The sequence below is a fragment of the Cryptomeria japonica genome, chromosome 10 (genome assembly GCF_030272615.1).
Source record: "Cryptomeria japonica chromosome 10, Sugi_1.0, whole genome shotgun sequence".
Classification (NCBI taxonomy): Eukaryota; Viridiplantae; Streptophyta; class Pinopsida; order Cupressales; family Cupressaceae; genus Cryptomeria; species Cryptomeria japonica.
In genome coordinates this window covers 68,563,911-68,587,880 of record NC_081414.1, presented here as the reverse complement: position 1 = coordinate 68,587,880, position 23,970 = coordinate 68,563,911, and the positions used below count along the sequence as shown (strand labels likewise).

General features: G+C 38.6%; 1 protein-coding gene across 2 annotated transcripts; it reads left to right on the top strand.

Annotated features, from left to right (window-relative positions):
• Window positions 1-15,170: 15,170 nt before the first annotated feature.
• Window positions 15,171-23,538, top strand: LOC131033228 (plant cysteine oxidase 4). Of its 2 annotated transcripts, none has more exons than XM_057964395.2 (5): window positions 15,171-15,479; window positions 21,448-21,650; window positions 21,733-21,874; window positions 22,951-23,160; window positions 23,259-23,535. In XM_057964395.2, exons 1-5 carry the CDS (start codon window positions 15,368-15,370, stop codon window positions 23,369-23,371), a joined length of 780 nt encoding a protein of 259 aa, XP_057820378.1. In that variant the 5' UTR covers window positions 15,171-15,367; the 3' UTR covers window positions 23,372-23,535. The 2 variants fall into 2 exon arrangements, with proteins under 2 accessions (XP_057820378.1, XP_057820379.1); XM_057964396.2 differs by lacking the exon at window positions 15,171-15,479 and adding an exon at window positions 21,209-21,308 and having other exon boundaries at window positions 23,259-23,538.
• Window positions 23,539-23,970: the final 432 nt, after the last annotated feature.

The following is a 23,970-nucleotide window of genomic DNA, read 5'->3' as shown; positions in this document are numbered from 1 at the left end:
CTGTCCTGGCAGGACCAGGGCGCCCAGCGCCCCTGTCCCAGTCTTCTGCTCTGCAATTTGATACAGAGTGCTGTCTCGACCTTCTCTCTTCGGATCTGTATCCCGCGGCGTCATCTGAATCCCGAAACCTAAAATGATATCTGAAAAAGGGTGTATGGGCGGCTATATAGGGTTTTGCCTTAGTCAAACCCCCGCTTCGGTGATTTCCACCTCCACGAATAGCCAAGTTGTTTTGTAAAATGTATTGTGTGTGCAGACCTAGTGTGTGTGCAAGGTCCTAAAATGCAAGAAAGCAAACTAGAGCAACCTAGAAAGTAAACCCTAATTGCTTGTAAATGATAATGTAAATGCTCTAAATCAAGATGCAATGTGATCTAAAGCATGAATAAATGATGTATTCAAGCTTATGTAAAGACATGAAAACAACATGAAATCATACCCAACCCTCAAGGGAGGAGTACAAGCCAATCTTCAGTCGGTAATCTCCTATTGTTCTTCAATGTCTTCCAAGCCCTAAGTGGATGAATGAATTTGATAGATGCTTGATAGAAGGATGTTGTAAGATGTTGAAGTCTTCAAAGATCTGCTCTTTCGCTGCATATGAAGTTCCTGAAAACAAAATTTTGATCCCTTCAAATGAAGAAAGAGAGCTTTTATGTAAGAAACCCTAGATCGTAAATTCGTATTTTGGCCGACCTAGAGATTGAATATCCTGCCAATTTCTTGGGGTTAAGCTTTATTTTATGATTGGATCGTGCTCCTAAAATTTCGCGAAAAATGTCCGGGACCGTGTGCACTCCAGGCGCCACGGTCCCGATGACTTTTCACCAAATTTTCAAGACCGTCAGATATGATGATTTTAGAGAGAATCCCGAAGTTACAGGTGATTTCGAGATGTTTTGACCCCCGAAATCAAGCCCCCAAGCTCAGAATAGGGCCTAATTAGGGTTTTTGATTGAGTGATGTATTGGAGGAATAAGATGCGAAGGGCGTGCTTTAGTGAAAGGGCCCAACTTTATGATGTAGAGAATGATGAAATAGGACCTTAGACCTAATTAATTTGATTAATTAAGTACTAAAGGGGAAATGCCATGCAAAGTGCAACTGCGCCAAGGCGGGTGCTAAACTAGGTGTTAAATTGTACTACTTTAGCAAGTGCGTACAATTTATGACACTACATTTAGCCCCCACTTTAGCGGTCATATGAGTACTACGTGCATATGCAAGCTAAAGTACAGAAAGTAAACATTATTTGAAAAAGGATATATCCATAAGTTGTCGGATGAAGCCCCCAGCGGCATCTGCAGTACACAGTTAGGAACCGCACCCTACAAAACACACGTTAGATCACAAAAATCACCTAATGCTTACTAAGGAAAGTGATGAAATTTGTGAGTAGCTGTATGCCCCCCCCTGTTTCGACTTGCTTATTAGGGAGGTGAAACAGGGTAGCATGTTTACTTGCAACAAATTGTGTAAGGTAGTATTGATGAGGGGTGTTCACTAAATAGGCTTCATCAGAGCACTTTTTGGAACATCCCGAGAGTAGGGGAAGGAAAATACAATTCCAACGCAACAAATGGCTTGAAAATCGCATCTCCCAAACTCAAGTTATGATGAAATGAGTGAAAGAGGAAAATTAGGGTTTCAAAAAGTAAGAATAAACAAACGAGAGTATATACCTCGAAAGTGACACTTGTATTCATCACTTTGTTGATTTCAGAATACTATTCAGTGCAGGGGAGCCCACATAGCCATCATCATGCCTTCACGACGACCGGAGCGTCCCACGAGGGTTGAGATCCTGCGCCAGGCCGTGATCGACGACGAGCCACTGGACGAGGTGAGTTGACTGAATGTTTGACTTTTGATTTTTCGCATGTTGACTTTTCTGTGATCGTATGCGGGCCCTGAAGGCTGACCCGGGGCCCACCCAGGGTGCCATGGTCCCTGTGGGATGCCCTGGTCCCCCCAGGGCGCCATGGTCCCTGACAAGGGCGCCATGGTCCCTTCAGGGCGCCATGGTCCCTGACAGGGCGCCATGGTCCCCTCAAGGCGCCATGGTCCCTGACAGGGTGCCATGGTCCCTGACAGGACACTATGGTCCCCAATCAGGGCTTGGCGAGGGGTTTCAGGACTAGCACACGACGTTCGACAGTTTGCATTAGCGATTTTGATGATCGAGTACTGATTACGGTTATGTTTTTGTGTTGCAGGGCCTTCCGTACATGAGAGAGCATACAGCGGGACATATTCTTCGCAGTTTACGAGATCAAATTCCGTGGCTTACTCAGTCAGAGAGAGACACACTGTCGATAGTAGGATTATGGTATGTGATCCTCATGCCAGCCATTCGGTTCCATCCTGCGATGCTGATGGCATTGATGGAGCGATGGGATCCTGACACATGCACATTTCATCTTCCAGTAGGGGAGCTGACGATCACACTTGAGGATGTGTACCATATACTTTGTCTGCCTATCAGAGGAGCGACTGTTACATACGCGACCGATCGGTCAGCGGAGGATCATCAGAGAGAGCAGGTGTATTGCATAGGGAGAGTCATGCCGAGCGAGATGAGAGGTCGCATCATGGTCAATTGGCTCTTACATCCTACAGGGGAGGTACCCCTTCTGAGACGCCTTATGATAGCCATATGAGCACTAGCCGTCTGCGCTAATGGGCGAGGCACACACATGCATGGGGGTCTCACATGGTGTATCAGAGCGATGGAGAGACACAGGAGAGTGTATGCTTGGGGTCGGAGTATGCTTGCGCATCTCTATCATGACCTTGAGGAATATGTATTCGGACAGGGTTGCAGTTTGATGACATGCACACTTCTGCAGGTGTGGATTTTAGAGCACTTCACATGCACCAGGCACGTCGGCTTTCCGCTGAGTACAGTGAGCGAGCGACCTAGGGTGTTTGCTTATCCACTTACCAGCGAGTGGAGATTTGGAGATTTATTATATTGGAGAGTGATTTTTGACAGACCGACAGCCGAGGTGATAGTGTGGAGACCTTACCTACGGATGCACAGATGGGATGGTATGGAGAGATAGTTAGCATGCCTACAGAGGAACCGCCTACTGCGGGGACGATATGCACACATCATAGTCCCTTTCTACTTCGACTGAGTACGGAGGCAGTTCGGGCTAGAGCAGTGTGTTCCAGCCGACGTGCCCATCTATACTCGACACTCACGAGTCCTTCCCAGACCTAGAGCAGTAGCGAGACCGACGATAGATGACATCGAGACTACAGACTTAGAGGGATCTGATCAGGATGTAGTCACTGATTACTCTGCAGAGCCTGGAGCACAGCGCAGGTACGTCTCATGGTTTATGAGATCATATCCAGGTCCTATCTTTCCACCAGATCATCCGACAGGCTATCCAGGCCCATGGAGACATGGAGACCAAGACGAGGACCAGGGATCCAGGTCAGAGGAGCTAGAGGAGGGAAAGGAGGCGGGAGATCCTGATCCACCTACAGGCGATCAGCCCAGTGCCGAGGAGGAGGAGGAGGATACAGATAGAGAGGAGGACGAGGGAGACGCAGGTGATGATGCGGATGAGGACGAGGATGAGGATGACGAAGAGGATGACGACGAGGAGGATAGAGATGATGAGGAGGAGTCAGATGCAGCTCCCCACCATTCAGGAGACGATACCATAGCTCTGGATCCACCTCTTATTCCCCAACAGGGGGAACATGAGGTGATACGGAGGCCTGTCCCTAGTACCGTCCAGCCTACACCCATCGTGGATAGATTATTCGAGCGAGGGGAGCCTAGCGGTTCCCAGGCACAGATACTACCATATCATGATCCCTACTGGTGCGAGGGAGATCCAGGTATAGTAGGTTTATATTGATTGATTAATGTTTTGATGATATAGAATGGTACTAACAAAAATCTATTCTACTACCACAGCTAATGTGCAGGAATGGCATTCCTTGATTCAGCAGGCAATGACAGATATTTCCATGATAGCACAGATCCCCAGTTCCTCACAGATTGCCTATAGGCCTCAGGGGAACGCGAGTCGGCATGAGGATTTGTTTTTCCCATTCCGAGTACAGGTAGATATATGGAGGGAGAGAGAGAGAGTCCTATCAGAGGACCTCCAGCAGGCGCGGCAGAGAGAGAGAGTCCTGTCAGAAGACCTCCAGCAGGCGCGGCGAGATCTAGCAGCAGCTCAGACCGAGGCTACCACCTATCGTGCAATCCTTATGGATAGGGATCACAGGAGTTCCTCTCGGAGTCACTCGCGGTCTGTATCGTGCTACACACCCATGGGTCCACCTTCACGGCCAGATCAGGAGGGAGCGTCCAGTCGACATTCTCCAGCCACTAGCCCTACGGATAGGAGATGATTTTATGATGTAGGAGAGGTCACATTTTGGATGTATAGTGACCTATATTTTTATACGATCCACACATATATATATGTATATATACATGCTTCTCTTTTGTCTCAAATGTGTTATCTTTAATGCTTAAAACAATGTATGTTTTGCTTTGATTAAATCTAATACATCTGGTAAATGTACATGTATGTTCAGAATTTAATTTCCATGTGATTGATTTCTCAATGCTCCATGATTAAATTGATACATGTGTGACTTAATTAAAATATTTAATCAAGTACAACATTGATGATAAGGAAGAAATATGCATTAAGTCTAAGAATCATATAACTAATGTGATTTAATTTTGAACTTAAACACAACATGATATGATTCTACTTAACACATAACGACATTGTATAATATGCTAGCATAATGGAATGTAAATCTTTCACAATTTACATAAATGAATTCAAGACAAACCATGAAGTAAGAAGACACGCTTGTCAGGAACGAATCAATATAGATTAAACAACATAACATTTAATTCTATTTTGCTTTAATCAAGAAACACTAACATATTATCCAATGTTGAAGAATTGAAACGAAGATAGATGAGGGATGAAGAATTAAGCATAATATCTACGCAAGTGCTTAGAAGAACCCCCCTTAGAAGTGGATGTTTGCAAACAAGCTTGAAAATTAGTATCACCTATCAAGGTATATGTCTTATTGTTATAAATAAATTTAACTTGTCTATGCAATGTAGAAGGGACAGCTTGCATACTGTGAATCCAAGGTCTCCCCAGTAGCAAGTTGTACGTTAGATTTCCCGACATAACATGGATATGTGTAGGCAAAGTAACAGGCCCCACTGTGATGGGTAAGGTGATAGTACCTAATGAAGTTTTAGCCACATTATCAAAGCCTCGAATAGGACGAGAGTCCGGTTCAATTAAGGATGTATCCACATTCATCTTATGCAAAAGATTAATGCTACACACATTAAGACCAGAGCCATTATCTACTAGTGTTCGCCTTATAGCAGTGTCTTTCATGATAACCACAATCATCAAGGGATCATATTGATGTTGGATTTCACTAGTAGGCAACTCATCTTGGGTAAACACAATTTGAGCTTTAGGATTCATCACAGAGTTAACCAAAGATGCTATATTACTAGATGTATTCGGTGGAGGAACATTCAAATCTTTCAAGGCATCTTGTAACATTCCATGATGAGCGGAAGAAGTTTGAATCAAATCCCAAAGGGATATCTTAGCAGGGGTAGCTTTAAGTTGTTCTATGAGATCATATTCCTTTCCAAGAACTTGTGAAATACGTGGAGCTTGTGGAAGAATCGGTTGAGGATTCGGAAGAGAAACTGGGATAACAGGAGGAGGACTAGGTTGCCTATTATTTCTGGTATGATAAGTATGGGCAACCGCATGATAACTCTCTCTAGTTATTTGCTTGGCATAATTATAAGGACTTATAGGTTTTCTTCCTTGCACAGTGATGATTGGTTTATTCAGAGTACGAAAGGAATCATGATCATACCCTCCTTGGACAGTAAGGAGAGGTGACTTAGAAACTTGAAAGGTGGGAGAAGGATAAGCTCCTTGGACTTCAAAGAGAGGCTTTTTATGCTCATTCAAGTTTATCATGTTAACTAATTTAGAAGTTGTGTTTTTGTTTAAAGATTTCGATAAAGCCACAAAGTCATCAACAGCATCATCCAACAAAGCATGATCATATCTATTGAAAGGTTTATCTTTTGATTCAAAAGGAGACATCTCCTCATAGAGGGGATTGTTGAAAACAACCATGTTACTAGATTTAGTGGAAGAGTTGATAGGAATGTACCCTTGAGAGGACTCATTCAACTTATCTTTCTCATCACAACGAAATGGCATAGTAACAAGGTTTATGAGTTTTTGGTAAAATGAAGGTTTGGCATCTTTAGGGTTTAAAAACTCATCTAAAGCTTCATCTAATTTGTCTTGGCTATACTCATAATAATCATCGAAAGCATGAACATTTTGCAAATAAAAATCTGACATTTTGAAAAGATTACACAAAACTTAAACACCCAATGCAAAGAAACACACTTTTTTTTTTTTCTTTTTTAATGAAAATGAAATGAAAACACACTAAATCTAGATCTAGATCTAACAAATGTAATGCAAGAGGAAGCAATGATAGATTCACGTCGAGTTCACCAAAATGTGTGGGGGAAAAAGTGAGACTAGGTTAACATGCCCTAATCCTACCTTTTGACACACATTACGGAATACGAAAGAGCCTAGAGATATCGCACAATTGGCTACTTCTTTTTGTGAAAGAGAGAGCCATGGGATATCTATTAGGATTTCTATTCCCTTGTTGAAATTGTAAGATCAAGTAATGCAAGTTCAAACCCTAATCCCAAAATGCAAGTATGAACTAACAAGATTGCAGAATTGAGATTAAACAATGAATAGCTGTAAATACAAGGATGAAATAAGAATGTAGATGTGTACCCAGAGTCAAAATCAGACTGAAAATGTTCGGGACGGGGGCGCGGGCGCCACTGTACTGAAAACTGCACCGGAAACTGCTGTTCTGCACTCTGGAACACTGTCGGAAAGCTGTCTGCAAGCTGTCTGTCCGGAGGACTAGGGCGCCTAACGCCTCTGTCCCAGGGACCAGGGCACCCAGCGCCCCTGTCCTGGCAGGACCAGGGCGCCCAGCGCCCCTGTCCCAGTCTTCTGCTCTGCAATTTGATACAGAGTGTTGTCTCGACCTTCTCTCTCCGGATCTGTATCCCGCGGCGTCGTCTGAATCCCGAAACCTGCAATGATATCTGAAAAAAGGTGTATGGGCGGCTATATAGGGTTTTGCCTTAGTCAAACCCCCGCTTCGGTGATTTCCACCTCCACAAATAGCCAAGTTGTTTTGTAAAATGTATTGTGTGTGCAAACCTAGTGTGTGTGCAAGGTCCTAAAATGCAAGAAAGCAAACTAGAGCAACCTAGAAAGTAAACCCTAATTGCTTGTAAATGATAATGTAAATGTTCTAAATCAAGATGCAATGTGATCTAAAGCATGAATAAATGATGTATTGAAGCTTATGTAAAGACATGAAAACAACATGAAATCATACCCAACCCTCAAGGGAGGAGTACAAGCCAATCTTCAGTCGGTAATCTCCTATTGTTCTTCAATGTCTTCCAAGCCCTAAGTGGATGAATGAATTTGATAGATGCTTGATAGAAGGATGTTGTAAGATGTTGAAGTCTTCAAAGATCTGCTCTTTCGCTGCATATGAAGTTCCTGAAAACAAAATTCCGATCCCTTCAAATGAAGAAAGAGAGCTTTTATGTAAGAAACCCTAGATCGTAAATTCGTATTTTGGCCGACCTAGAGATTGAATATCCTGCCAATTTCTTGGGGTTAAGCTTTATTTTATGATTGGATCGCGCTCCTAAAATTTTGGGAAAAATGTCCGGGACCGTGTGCACTCCGAGCGCCACGGTCCCGACGACTTTTCACCAAATTTTCAGGACCGTTAGATATGATGATTTTAGAGAGAATCCCGAAGTTACAGGTGATTTCGAGATGTTTTGACCCCCGAAATCAAGCCCCCAAGCTCAGAATAGGGCCTAATTAGGGTTTTTGATTGAGTGATGTATTGGAGGAATAAGATGCGAAGGGCGCGCTTTAGTGAAAGGGCCCAACTTTATGATGTAGAGAATGATGAAATAGGACCTTAGACCTAATTAATTTGATTAATTAATTACTAAAGGGGAAATGCCATGCAAAGTGCAACTGCGCCAAGGCGGGTGCTAAACTAGGTGTTAAATTGTACTGCTTTAGCAAGTGCGTACAATTTATGACGCTACACATGCATTGGTGTTTGCCAGAATGGGAGCAATCCTTTGAGTGATAGATTTTCTTTCCTTCTTCGACCATTGTATAGGAAGAAGCGGGGAATCAACAATCTTCTTCACATAATAAACAGGGTTTATTATGTCATCTGTGTCTTCCATGGTCATTGGGATCTTTGCTAAATCCAATTTTTTAATTTGTTCCAAAGTAAGACGACTAAAATCCATCCTTCTTATATCCTCCTCATTCTGACAATCTGCCCAAACATCTTCAAACCTATAGACATGGGTATAATTCCTCTTGAGTTTGTTCTTTATGCAACGGAAGTCAAAATTGTTTCGTCCCTTGAATCTTCGCATAGTATTCCATTGCATTTCTTCCTCCATGTTCTTGGCTTTAGGGTTGGTTAGGACTGAGTACCTGTTGATTGACTCCGGGACCTTCAACCTAGTTTTATGTGCTTGTAATTGTTTTTCATGCACATAAATTAGTTGTCTACATAACTCCATGAGAATGATCTTGTCAGGAGGAAATCTTGGTAGAATAAAAGGCTCGCTTGAGAAACATCCAATTTGGATGTAAGTGAAAGTAGGAAATTGAAGGAAAACACATCCAAAGTGAGATACCCTGTTATATGCAGCCTTTGATAATCTCTGCTTCTGCAGGCCCTTATCAAATATGCACTTCCATACAAAAAAGAAAGCATCATTAACTCTTCTGAAGTGACTGCCTTGATTCTTGATGGTAAGTTGATCATAATATTCCCAAACAAGCACCAATCTTCTATCACCCTTGGTAGACAAACCTGGATATTGTCTCATTGAAGCAACTGCATAAACCAGGTATGAAGTCATGTAGAATTTTAGAGTTACTTTGACCTCCTTCAATTGAGCACAGAGCGCATCGTTGATCTATTCACCCCAATCAATTCTTGCAGCACCCTTCCTGTTTATATTCATATAGTAACACATCCAAATTTGAAAGTAATGAGAGTCTTTTAGCCCCTTCACTCTTGACAACATGGTAACCATGTCATTGTATTCCTCATTGAAGTCACTCCTATAGAAGGACTTGGGCCATTGTGAGGTAGTAGAATATCTTGAAGCAAAAAGGTACACAGTGTTGACCACTTTCTTGCATTTAACTTCATTTTTCTCATAGTACTCTTGAGCACTCTCTTGAGAAATGTCAGCTACTTCTTCAACTAGAGAGCCTTTGAAAACACTATTGAAAAATACACTATCCATAGTCATGATGACATTCTGATCTACGTCCTTCACTTGTCTTGCATTTGGATCAAAGTGATCCGCTATTGCAAGTACAAACTCTGGGTCATGAGCTGCAACTAGAAAGGATGCATATTTATGCAACTCAGATTTGATCAGATTAGTTAATTGAGCAGGAGCCTTTTCAACTCGGTCAATAAATTATTGCATACTCACATGCCCAATCTCAGTATCTCTGATTTCCTTGATATTTGAGTCCACTGAACTCTCTGGGTACATATTCAAGTACTTATCGTACTTGTACTTCATTTTTCTCATTGATGTTTTACCCAGAGAAGGTTCCAATTGACTCGTGGAAGGCTCGGGTTTATCTTGAGGGAGATTTGACATTCACGATGACTACATCCAACACCGAGGATTAGTTATCATCATTATCAAAATCATTTTTTCTTAATCGGATCGAAAAATGGGACTCAAAACAGGCTTGGGAGTAAAACTACCAAAAACAACAGGTTGAGAAAAAAGTCCAACATGCTCTTTTGAAAATGAAAATTGCACATCGGACTTTAAAATCTGACGTGCAAGGATAAACATCTTGATTGGCACATCAGAATTTAAATTCCGATGTGCAATCCAGGGAAGATTATTAGCACATCGGACTTTAAAGTCCGATGTGCAATCTAATGAAGATCAACAGCACATCGTGCGAGGGTAAAACCATTTAGAAAAACCATCACATCAGACTTTAAAGTCTGATGTGCTCAAAAGGGGAAAAACCATTGATTGACATGTCAGTTTTTAAAACCCAACATGTCAATCAAATCCTCAATTCTTCACACACCGGACTTTAAAGTCCGATATGCGAAGATTATCATCCCGCATATTGGACTTTAAAGTCCGACATGCAAAGAAGTCTCCATATCGACTGTAGATCAGATTTCAAACCCCGTCATGCAGGTTGGAGAGAGATAAGACAAGGAGGGCAATCAGAGTTTAAAGTTTGATTGCCCTCTTGGCACACCAAGAAAAACCCAGAGAAAATAAAACAAAGGAAGAAAAAAATGGGAAAATAAAATGCCAAACATGAAAAGAAAACCCAAAATAAAACCCTACCTTTTTCACTGCAAGTGATTTGAAAAAATCCAATGATGGAGCGATTGAATCCACAAGATGGCGAGTGAAACGAAGGAGGAGACGCATGGAGGGAGAAATGCACAAGCGGAAATGAAGAAATAAAACGCAAAAGTCATTTAAATAAACCCCTCAATTAACTATTAATGTCGCATTAATGACCAACTTGCAGTGCATGTCGGACTTTAAAGTATGACATGCAGGCTAAAAACCCTTGCAAGTTGGACTTTAAAGTTAGACATGCATTCTCTGGCCAAACGGTCCGCAGTTCATACTAGAGGAAGATTACCTGCAGGTCGGACTTTAAAGTCCGAACTGCAAGCAAAAACCAAACATGTACACATTGAACTTTAAAATCCGATGTGCTCACAGAATTTACAAAGAAAAACCCTGCAGTTCGGACTTTATAGTCCATACTGCAGGTAAAACTGCAAACTTAGAAAAACTTAGAAAACACTAAGAAAGAAAAGCAAGAAACAAAACGAGCTAACCGACAGGATCGATCAAGCTCTCCCGAAGGTCATAAGGTACGAAACAGACCAGTTTCGTAGGGTTGCCTCACGATTTTTGGTTGTGCTGAAATCGAGGACAAGAAGTACATCGATTATATATATCCGCAACAATAAATTAGATCCATCGCTAGTCGGCTCAAGAACACTTAACACTTTATTCAAACGTGTATGAACAATTGGTGGAATTCAAGTTTTAATGCTAATGTGGACCAAAAATGATTGTTCACACGATGCCACACATGTCAACTAAACATCCTTGATCACAAAACTAATCACCAAAACTGCTTCATCAAATCTGCACAAAGATCAACTACACAAGTCAGCTTGTTCTTGACTGGCAAACCGCAACCCAATACTTAGAGGCTTCTAACTTGCACGCAAATCATCATAGGAGACCAAAAAATTGGTATAAGATGTTCTAGATATCCATCTACCTTCCCTTAGCTCCGCAACACAAAATGTTAACTTGAAAAGGAATCCAGACCACAATACTGAACACTGTCATATGCTTTATTCTAAGCTTGTCGGACTTAAACCAATCTTCATCAGACTTCTGTTATGAGAAAATAATTCATTGTGGATGGGTACACTGACTTGGGTTTCCATCAATGAGAACACTTGATAACCTGTGTAGTGTCTCTTTCCAATAGCTTTAGGATAATCTCTCCATGTGTTGATGCAATAACATGATAAATCATAACAAAATCCATAAAAAAGTCATCATGAAAACATAATTGAAGATCCCTTGTTGTAGCTTGTTGCTCAGACTCATATTTTCTCTTCAGTCATAATAGTTTCTTTTGAAAGGAAAATAATGACACAATAAAATAGATGAAGAAATGAATTAGGAGTAATACCTTATATAGGGTTGTTAAGGTAAAATCACCTTTTGGTCAACTTAAAATATTCATTTTTTGCATTGAATATAGATTTGGAAATGCCAAGATTGACATATTATCCTCCCTAAATTTTGGCCAAAAAGAATTAGACACTATTTGATGATTGCTAGCATCTCAACAAAATAGGCCCAAATTTTTAGGGTCATGAGATAATAGGGCCCTAATATTAGAACTGTAATTTATATGAAAAATGAAAATATTTAAATGAGGGAAAAAGTGCATTACACTTTAAAATGGCGTAGGACCTATATAAACTTAAAATGAAATAAGATAAATGGCTCTCTTAAAATAAGGGCCCAATAGGAGAGTGTTGATGTATTGAACTAAAATAGGACTCATATTTTTAAATTAAATATTAATTTAATGCTATAAAATGTCCTGTCATATATAGAGGAATGTGAAAAATTAAAATAAGTGCTAATGAGAGTGTAAAATTGGACTCAATAATTAAAGGAGTACAATTTATAATTATTTGTCTTGTTATAGCTTCAGTTATTGTAGAATAATTATATTTTAAAGTTTTCATTTTAATTTATATAATTAAATAAATTTCAAACTTCAAATTTAAATGAAAATTTATAGAGAGAGAGACTAACTTTTGATTATTCATTATATCTTCTCTCTCTCCCCCCCTTCCCCGCTCTCTCTCCATTACTTGTCTCTATCACTTCCTTTAGCTCTCACTCTTGACCCCTCTATCTCCCTCTTTTTCTATATCTCATTATATCTCTCTCTCAAATTCATCTCATATGTCCCTCCATTTCTTCTACTCTCTCTATATTCCTCTCTACCTCTCTCTATTCTCACCCTTCCTCTATCTATATTTGATTCTCTCTCTCTCTCTCTCTCTCTCTCTCTCTCTCTCTCTCTCTCTCTCTCTCTCTCTCTCTCTCTCTCTCTCTCTCTCTCTCTCTCTTTCCCCCTCTCTCCCCCTCTCTCCCCCTCTCTCCATCCCCATCTCTATATATTGAGAAATCAAGCTCCCTCTATCCCTCCTTTTCTTCTTTCTCTCTAAATCCTTTTCTTCTCTCTCTCCCTCTCAACCCATCTCTCTCTCTCTCTCTCTCTCTCTCTCTCTCTCTCTCTCTCTCTCTCACACACACACACACACATCCCCTTATCTATATCTTTATCTCTACTTCTCCCCCCCTCTCTCTTCCCAGATGTCTCTCTATCCCTCTTCCCTTTCAAAACATCTCCCTCCCTCTTTCTCTCTTCCTCTCTCTACCTCTCTCCATCTCTACTCTCTATTCATAGGCCCTTATATTTATATCTCTATCTTTTCGTATTTATTCTTCCCTCTCTCTCTACCCATATAGCTCCTCATTTTTCTACCTCTCTCTATATATCACACTACCTATCTCTATAATTATATATTTCTCTCTCTACCTCTCTTTCCCTCTCTTTCTATATATATCTTTCATCTTTATCTATCCCTTTGTCCTCTCTCTTTATCCCTCCCTTTCCTTATCTCCATATCCCCTCCCTCTCTCTCTCTCTCTCTCTCTCTCTCTCTCTCTCTCTCTCTCTCTCTCTCTCTCCCTCCCCCTCTCTCTCTCTCTGCCTTTCTATCCCTATAACTCCCTATCTCTCCCTCTCTTACTATTTGCCAACATAACATGATCTCATCGATAATGAAGCTTGATTATCATCTTGATTTAGAGGTTATGTTTTAGTCATGATCAAATACCTAAAATTGGATGTATAGTTGATTTGAAGCTATCAATTATCCATATAGACTAGGGGAAAGGAGCCAATAGCCGCCATAGCTAACTTCGTGCATCTTAAGCTCCTAAACGGTTATGTTTTAGTCATGATCAAATACCTAAAATTGGATGTATAGTTGATTTGAAGCTATCAATTATCCATATAGACTAGGGGAAAGGAGCCAATAGCCGCCATAGCTAACTTCGCGCATCTTAAGCTCCTAAACGGTTCATCCGATTTCGACGATTTTTTTTTTGTTTTCTTCGTATGCGACTTAACTGCTTAAAGCTATTGTTTTGGCTTGTAGTAGTAACGATGCACGTTGTGGAATTCGTTATGTGCACAAAGGTCAAAAAGTACACATTTCAAAGTGTGGTCCAATACATGATCACCTTTGCCCCAATAGTAGATAACTCAAAATTGCCAATAGTAGTGGACAAATGCCCCAGTAGTAGTGGACAAATACCCTAGTAGTGGTGCACAAATGTCCCAATAATGAACTAATTATGGTCAAAAAAGCTAAAAAATGCACCACTATTGGTGCATGTGATATTTATTAATGGACCTTTCATTACCATTTTTTTTGGTCCTACTATGTCTACTAATGGGGGTGAGGTTGACAAAAAGATGACGATTATTGGTCCTATAACGACTAGTGCCTCCTTTCCCCTATTGTTGTTTAAACAATACCATTTGTTAAATAGTCTACCATCGACCTCATGTATTGCACAAATGAATGCATGTGAAATAGTAGACTAAGAAAAACTTCGATATGACCTTCCACACCTCTTCGATGCACCCATTACACACCAAAGTACAATTGCTAGTATAATTACAACATGCTTGAATGAAATAAAACATTTTAAATTCAGTAATGTTAAAAAGTACATTTGCATCTCTATTTATAGAGAGAATATTCGTAGCGAGATATTTTGAGGACAAGTTGAGGGAATATATATATTGAGCCATAGAACGGCGATCTTATTATCTGGGAATGGCCCCACCATAAGTAAAGCCTTGAGTGGATACCTCTAACAAATACCAGGTGCTCCAAGATTTTGACAATGTAAACGAAAAAAACTATGGGCTAATCAATCCAATCCAATTCAATCCGGATCTGGTAAATTCGCTTACGATCTCCCCACAAAATCAGTGGTCGATACCACATTTGGAAGGAATCCATCAAATATAATAAAAACAATTCTGACAGCTCAAATTCCCTTTGACATTTCAAAGCATTGAATTTACAGATGTTTTTCATGGTTCCACCTCTTGTTTATAAAACTACGTGTGAACAGAAAAATGAGGGGCCCAGCAATCCATTTTATATGCCAAACTGTAAAAAAGAAAACTGGTGGGCGCGCTTCCCTCTGTTCTGCGCTGCCATTTTCATCCATTGTTTTGCCAGAGGCGTGTGTGATTAATAAGTCGCCACCGAGGCATGCAAAGTAAAAGATTGATTTTTTTCGAGCTTTCTCTAAAGTCCCGGGAATGAACAATGGAGAAGGGTATTAAATAAGGAAGTGCTTACCCGATAAACTGGAGGCCCGAAGTCCCTGGAAATTTAACAGCCCCCTGTTTCTCCACCGCCTCATTCTGCTTATTAAAACTCATCTCAACAGATGGTAAATAGTTAACGCGGGTACGATCTGGTCTGGTTGTAAGGAAATATGAGAAATTTAAGCGCTGTGCAGAGACTTTATGAGACGTGTATGGAGATCCTGTCTCCTGACGAAGTTGTGCCTCCTCCCTCACAAATTGAAAGATTGAAGGCGGTTCTTGGTATGTTATTTATCATTCCTGCTCCTGGATTTTCCTTTTCAAATTATTCATTTGCTTCAGCTCTGTTTACTTCATTTCTTTCCTGTATCTATGGAACTATATAGGCATTGACAATTTTGTTTTAATATTCTGTCTGAGTAAGCTATTATAAGAAAATCAGTTTGTCAAACTTCGATCCAGTAATTGAATTTAGATTTGAAAATCGAACTTTAAACTTCAATCCAAAAATCAAACTTTAAACTCTTAAATTATTCATTTGTTTGAGCTCTGTATACTTCATTTCTTTCCTGTATACTTATATTGAAATAAGATCAATATATGGAGGCTTGTCTGTTGTCTATTTCCGATGATCGGGGCTTTCATATCATTATTTCAATGGAAATATATAGATATTGACAATTTTGTTATAATATTTCGTCTGAGTAAACTGTTATAAGCAAATCAGTTTGTCAAACTTCGATCCAGTAATTGAATTTAGACTTGAAAATCGAACTTTAAACTTCAATCTGGATCTGGTAAATTCAATTAAATTATTCATTTGCTTGAGCTCTGTTTACTTCATCTCTTTCCTGTATACTCATTGAAATAAGATCAATATAAGGAGGACTTCCTGTTGTATATTTCCAATGAGCGGGGTTTTTATATCATTTTTTCAATGGAAATATATAAATATTGACAACTTTGCTATAATATTCCATCTAAGTAAACTGTTATAAGCAATTCAATTTGTCAGACTTATATCAAGTGATTGAATTTAGATTTGAAAATAGAACTTTAAACTTCAATCCAAAAATCAAACTTTAAATTGTTCATTTGCTTGAGCTCTGTTTACTTCATTTCTTTCCTGCGTGTTCATATTGAAATAAGATCGATATATGGAGGCTTGTCTGTTGTATATTTCCGATGATCAGGGCTTTTATATCAGTTTTTCAATGGAAATAATTGGATTATGTATAGATATTGACAATTTTGTTATAATATTTCGTCTGAGTAAACTATTGTAAGCAAATCAGTTTGTTAAACTTCGATCCAGTAATTGAATTTAGATTTGAAAATCGAACTTTAAACTTCAATCTAAAAATTGAACTTCAAATTTCAATCCAAAAACCGAAGTTCGAACTTCGATCCGAAAAATCAACTTTGATTCGAACTTCGATCTGAAAATTGAACCTTGTCCAATCATACTTCCAAATAAATTTTTATCGTATCTTTGACCTTTTTTCAATGAAGATTAAGAATTTCACATAACTGTGAGCCCGAATTCCGCCAGTTTGGTTCACCGTACAATCTTATTTGTAAATACCGTTGATTGCAGAATGTCTGAGCCGTGCCGTGTAATCTTAATGTAAGGCCAGGAAATCTTTGGCCTGCAACTTTATTCAAAATCATAAAATTTTGAGGGTTTCATACCAAATTCTGGCGCTAATGGAAAGAAACATCCTGCAGGGCTTCATATTCCAAATTAATGTTTGGCATGTCTGTCATCATTCTACTCTAATGGATAGGCAAGGTCATTAAACATATGAGTCATATGACTTATAAATTAAAGTGGTAGTTATTATAAAGTTAAAATATCATTTACTTTCAAATAATTGTGGTCTGACATGATTAGATGCATTGCTTTCTATATATTCAGTTGACTGATACATGCTCTCAACTATGTAAGTCATGCGTTCAAAACAGTTTATTCCAATACAATCATGTGTTAGAAAACACCGACGCACTTCAAAAATTGTAGGAAATTTGTATAAGGAAAAGGTTAGTGCCCATTGATGTAACAAATCTATTACCAAAAATGAAATGATGAAATACATGTGTAAACCTATTATCAAAATGTAATGATGAAATGTGTACCAAAACTTTTTGGAGGTCATCTATTTCAATACTATTTTGGCCCAAGTTTGTTTAACAATGGAATTTCTTCTAAAATTAAACATATTTAAATTCACACTTCATGCTCAAAACTTTGAGCAAGTGTTACTTTGATAAAGATCTCCCTAGCTCATTTATTTACATATATGTTATTTTTTTGTGTATCACAATTCAATTGCATATCTTCTAATGAATCTTCATTGACCCATATTTTTTATTTGAACTTCATATAAGTATATGAATTTTGATTATCAATATTTTCTACTTCCTCAATGTTCATTATCTAAACCAAGATTCAATGTCTTTAGCCATAGATCATCATTTTCAATGCAACTACCATGCTCACATTTCAATGTGGAACACTTTATTGAGTCATTCTTCTTTAATTGATGATTTTTGTATGTTTGTTAAAATATAGATCTACTTATCACCCCAATCAATACAATAGATCATTATTCAAATTTCATCTCAACATATCTTTGATTTAATTACATGCTAGCCTAATCTTGTGCTACATGATGAATGGAAACTTGAATCTGAGTTTCTTTGACATTTTTAACTTTTATAGAGGCCTTGTTAATGTAGAGTAGTAAAGATTGGGTAAGGTAAGAGGAATTCATTTCACCTAATCATTTTACCTAACACAGTATTATTTGTTTTTGCCTAAAATATCTTGTTATATGTTGACTCACATGTACTTCAATTTTTGTTAAAACTATGGTCAAATTCTTAATCTCTTGCTTTAGATGATCCTATTAAAAAACTAGTAAAGATAGAGTTGCTATTGTTTTAAGCAACCCTTATTCTTGTGTCATGTGGTGATTTTTCTTAAGGGCATCTTATTTAAGGAACCCTTATTCTTGTGTCATGTGGTGATATTTCTTAAGGGCATCTTATTTTGGCCCAAAAGAATCCACATCATTTTATTATTGATTTTTGCTTTTTGTTTTTCAAAATCCCTTGTGATACGTTGAGACTTTAGGTCCTTGTTATATGTAAAACATGATCAACTTCCTAATCTCTAGCTCTAGATACTCCTTATGCAAGATTTAGAAATCTAGATTTACTAATGTCTTAGGAACCCATTTATATTTCATCAAGTAGTCATAAGTCTTTAGAAAACCATCACTCATTTTCTTTGAAAAGCATGATTAACTATATATTCTCTTTCTCTATCTATGCCTCTCATCATAGAGCAAGAAAGTTGAAGTAGTCAAAGTTTATGTTGACAATGATCATCTATATAATGATATATATGGTTTCATGTTGAGTATCACCTATATGTAGTTTGACAACTTTTATATCAAGCAGGTGATATATAGGAGATACACAACATGAAACCATCATATGGTACTTGGGAATCTATGAGCTAAAACCACTCAAAAGTAGAATTTAGATTATCTTCCAATGAAAGATGTCTTACGATGTGTCATAATACATATCATAAGTTGGTCAATAAGTGTAGCTCCGAAACTCTTTTATGCGTTCGATATTTTTTTACATTTGCTACACAAACTTTCACGGCCATAATTTTAGGTCTCATGGGTTGACTAGGCCCAATTTTTTTTAAATTAAAATAATCTAGACAAATTATGCAACAAGCACCTCCATAGGTGATGCCAATCAACCGAGAATTTTTATTTTGACAAAAAACTAAATCTATAATCCAAAATTTGAGTCAGGTTAAACATGTTTTCCAACAATAGACCAAAAATAGATCGCTTGATATCATGAACTATAGAAGAATCTCATTTCCATGTCGACCATGATAACTCAATGATAAGCGAATAGTACCAAACCGGTACTGAGAGGGGGGGGTGAATCAGTACAGGCAAAAATACAGTCCAAAACCGGTTTGACAACAAACACTACAAAAGACTGTCAGACAGTGAAACCAGTTTGAAACAGAGTGCAACCGGTAAAGCTAAGAATGTCTGAGACAAGCATTAACTGGTTACTCACTTAGCTTTTCACTCAACTCGAGACTACACTACCATTTCATCTTTATGCATAAACAGGTGATCTATCATCTGATCATAATAACAGCTAGTTCAACATGTTTTATTGACAGGCATAAAACACATAACCATTATATGCTTGACAAACAATAGCAAAGCATCACACGATAAAAGCATTACACATGACACACATATTTTTCACGTGGAAACCCAACTGGGAAAAACCACGGTGGGGATGAATACCCACAATCTGTTTTTGAACTCTTTGGAAGTCTGCTCTGTTAGGAGCCTTGTCTGGTTAGAGACATTACAATAGGTTCTGCTAGGAACCGATCCTGTTAGAGATCACCCGATTAAGGGATGGCTACAATACTCGATTAAGGGTTAAACCTTGTTAAAGGTTACCTTGTTAGAGGATTTCAAGAACTCAATAGCTAAAGGACTTCGAACTCAGTAGCTTAGAGTTACCCTGTTAAAGGATTTACAACAAGCCGATTAAGGCTACCCTGTTAAGGGATTTTCCAACTGTTGAGGTGGTTAGAGATCAACAGGTATTACAATGATCTGGTAATGACACTCAATGCCAATGCAGATCCGCTTAAGCTCCTCTTTACCTTCTGCACTTACACTCTGCAGGTATCACTTCTCTTATTTTGGTCTGGCAAGAATCACGTATCCCTTCTCTTGGATACTCACACACAACTTTTGCCAACAACCCTAGAAAGAGTCACAACATCGACCTTATAGAAAACAGTTAGGTCCGTAGCATAAACCCTAAACCCTAAACCTAATAGGTAAAGGAATTCAAACGGTTCAATCCTGACCATTGAGCATGCTGCATTAATCTCCATCGTTCGTTTTCCGTCGTTTTCATGGCGGCTGATAACCCATAACACGTTATCACCGTTTTACAGTCTTCTCATATTCCCGAGGTAGATAGGCAAGATCTTCTTCATGCACGATCCTTCATGTACACAAGGCTTACGTGGCAACACAATCTTGTTCTTTGTTATCATGCTAACTCATCGCACAAAGTCACCAGTTGAGCCACACAGGCTTGAAGCACTTCAACCGGAAACCCTAAAGTTGAGACTACGAACCGATAGTCATTCAACGCTTCCATGTGTCGGTTCCCATAACCATATGCCAGTTCACCTTTGAACAAGCACACCGCTTCACTTTGGCACAAATGCCGGTTCACACCTCTGCAACATATTGACATCAATGACAACATACAATGTCATTATGTCCTCATACGGGTTCACGTAATGCCAACATACCAATATCTCCACTCTAAGACTACCAACCCCCCTATCACATCATGCACTAAAATAAATCAATTTAAAATTTTATAGAATACAGTGATAAAGATAATTATTAATATTTAATTTTCTATTTATAGACTGTTTTGAATGATAAACAATCACCTTTTAAGGATTTCATTATTATTAATTAACAAATTAAAAATATAATGACGCACTAACCCAAGAACTAATTAGAGTTTCGAGAGTGAATATTTTATTTGGCGTTTTATTATACTTATTACTACCTATCCAGATTCAAACTTCGAATCTCCTCCACTTCTGAATGCAAACCAGATCACAGGCCCAGCCACTCTTATATAGCAAAAATAGCATTTTTTGGCTTTTTAACACGTTCGGATGTGCATGAGATGACAGACGGATTGATAAGTAGCAGGCAGGTCACAGGTTCGATTCACGACAAGCTGCCATGTTGTTAGCAAGCAGATCACAGGTTCGAATCACGACACTGCCATGTTGTTAGCAGGCAGGTCACAGGTTGGAGTCACGAAGGATTTTTTGGTCACGGAAATTTAATTCTAGTGTATCGTTTAAGCGGCGCTTGTGTGACAGCGTATGACTGTTTTCACCTAAAAGTCGATTCTTTTTAGATTATAGTTAAAAAATACAAGTGACTGTTGTTTAAGCTCTTCCAATGTGGCCTGGCTGTGCATAAACGTCTTCAAATTTACATATGGGTAGATTTTCACTATTGAAGCATGGTTTGGGGATAATCTAAGCAGAGTAGTAAACAAGATTGTTTTTTGTTATTGCTTCTCTTACCCTTTACTTCTGAAATTGTTAATTCAGTTTTGTCTACTGTGAATGAAATTGCAGATGCAATAAAACCTATAGATGTTGGGTTTGATGAAAATGAAATACTGAGAGCAGATGATGAAGCAGAGAAGCAGACTTGCACTTATATGGGCACACTCAAGAGACGAAGACTGACTAGCAATACAGCAGTTGCAACCTCCCCACAATCTCTTCGTTCTCCGCGTGTCACATACGTGCACCTTCATGAATGTGACAGTTTCTCGGTAAATATAAGCTACCCATAAATTTTCTGCAATGATTTTAAGTGGGTTCGCTCTCTGAAATCTTTATTCGGTACAACTGCAGATGGGAATATTTTGTCTGCCAAAATCAGCAGTAATTCCATTGCATGATCACCCTGGAATGACGGTGTTTAGCAAAGTTTTATATGGCTCAATGCACGTCTCAGCTTATGATTGGTATGACCAACATAAAGACACTCAGCATTGTAAGCAGATTTCATTTTACTTACAATTTATATTTTTCTTATGAACTAAACATGCAAGATACCATATAAATGTTGAAAAAGCTACCCAGATGTGCTGTAGTCAATACATCAGCTGCTGCTGCTCAGGTGTTGCAGTTAATACACCAATGTTATTATCCAACTACTTCTTATCTAGATGTGTTGTAATCAATACACCAGCCACGCTATCTAGGTATGCTTGTAGTCAATACAGCAATTGCACTACCCAGCTGTGCTATACCCAGGTTTGTTGTAGTCAATACATCAGCCATGTTATCTAGGTATGTTGCAGTCAATACACTAGTCGCACTATCCAGTCATGCTACCTAGATGTGTTGTAGTCAATGCACAAGCCGTGCTACCCAAGTGTATATTGTAAATCAATGCACCAGCTGCAATATTATTTAGGAGTATTGTAATCAATAACGAACCATGCTATTCATAAATGCATTGTTGTAGTCAATAGACCAGTCGTACTACCCAGGAATGTTATAGTGTCAATACACAAGTTGCACTACCCAATTGCCCTCTACCTAGGTGTGTTGTAGTCAATGCTCCGGCTGTGCTATCTAGATCTGTTGTTGTCAATACAGTAGTCGCACTACCTAGGTGTGTTGTAGTCAATGCACCAACCACGCTACCGAAGTGTGTTTTTTAATCAGTAGACCAGTTGTACTACCCAGTCTTGCTATCCGAGTGTGTTGTAATCTATTGTGAATACAATAGCCGTGTTAACTAGATGTGTTGTAACCAATGCACCAATTGGAACTCTATCCAGATGTGTTGTAATTAATACACCAATGACACCACCCAATTGTGCTCTAACCAGATGTGTTGTAGTCAATACACTAATAACACTATGCTGCCCAGATGTGTTGTTGTCAATACATCAGCTGCGCAACCCAAATGTGTTGTAATCAATACACCAGCTGTTTATGTGTGAACCCAAATTTTTATATTAGTAAAATATACTGTGTTACAATGAAACTCAAGCTCTTATGTTAAGAGAATGTACAGTGCTTTAATCTCTTCCAGTTTTATGTTGTATTTGTGTACAGTTGGTGGAATGAAGTTAGCCAAGCCGAAGGTGGACACTATTTATAATGAATCTAGCGGGAGCACTGTGTTATATCCAGCAAGAGCAGGGAATATACATTGTTTCACAGCTCTAACATCATGCGCAGTTTTGGATATACTGTCCCCACCTTATGCAGATGGGGATCCCTCCTACTATAGACTCCATCCTTATTCGGGCCTTCCTCTCAAAAGTATGTTGCTTTCTTTAAAACTGAAACTTGGTATCTCAGCTTTATTTCAATAAATTTAATGATTGTAGTTCTGTATATATGTTTTCTGTTTTTCACAGGGAAAGAACAGAAAGAGTATGAGGATTGTGTGTGGTTGGAGGAGATAGAAAGACCACGCAGTTTCAAGGTGAATGGGCAAGCATACAGGGGCCCCATAATCGAAACTATTTGACATCTAGTGCTACTTCAATTGTATTATGTATGCCAATTTGGTGTGAAATGAAAATCATGTACATATTTGAGGAGCATTGTTGATGGTGATTGATTTGATCTTATATACCCCATGAATTAAAGAAGTCTGTAATGCGTATACACTAATAGATTTTATAAATAACATCTTGCTGGACTTAAAAATTTAGTTAAACATCCCAAACATTAAGTTCGATAATTGTTTTTCAAATGTCCTTTGAATATTAAAATTCGATTTGGATCGATATTGTTACTCCTCATGACTCTTCGTGCACTATACACAAATAAAAGGAAACTATTTTAGGCTACTATTTACTTGGTCCCGCATTAGCCACGTCTTTCATAATTTAAATGAAGGACTCAAAAAGGAAACAATAGCATAATGAATTTATAATTAAGGGCTCTCACTTACCTCTCTAAAGGGAGATGTCCATTTATTTTTGTAAGGAATTTTGATCTATTAAAGGAAGCGTGGCTTCTTATAGAGTAGGCAATTTCAAAGGTTCTTTGTATTTCTGTAAGGATATTAAAATTTGGACGTTGTAAATCAAGGAGAATGATTTGAATTTTGTAAAAGAGATT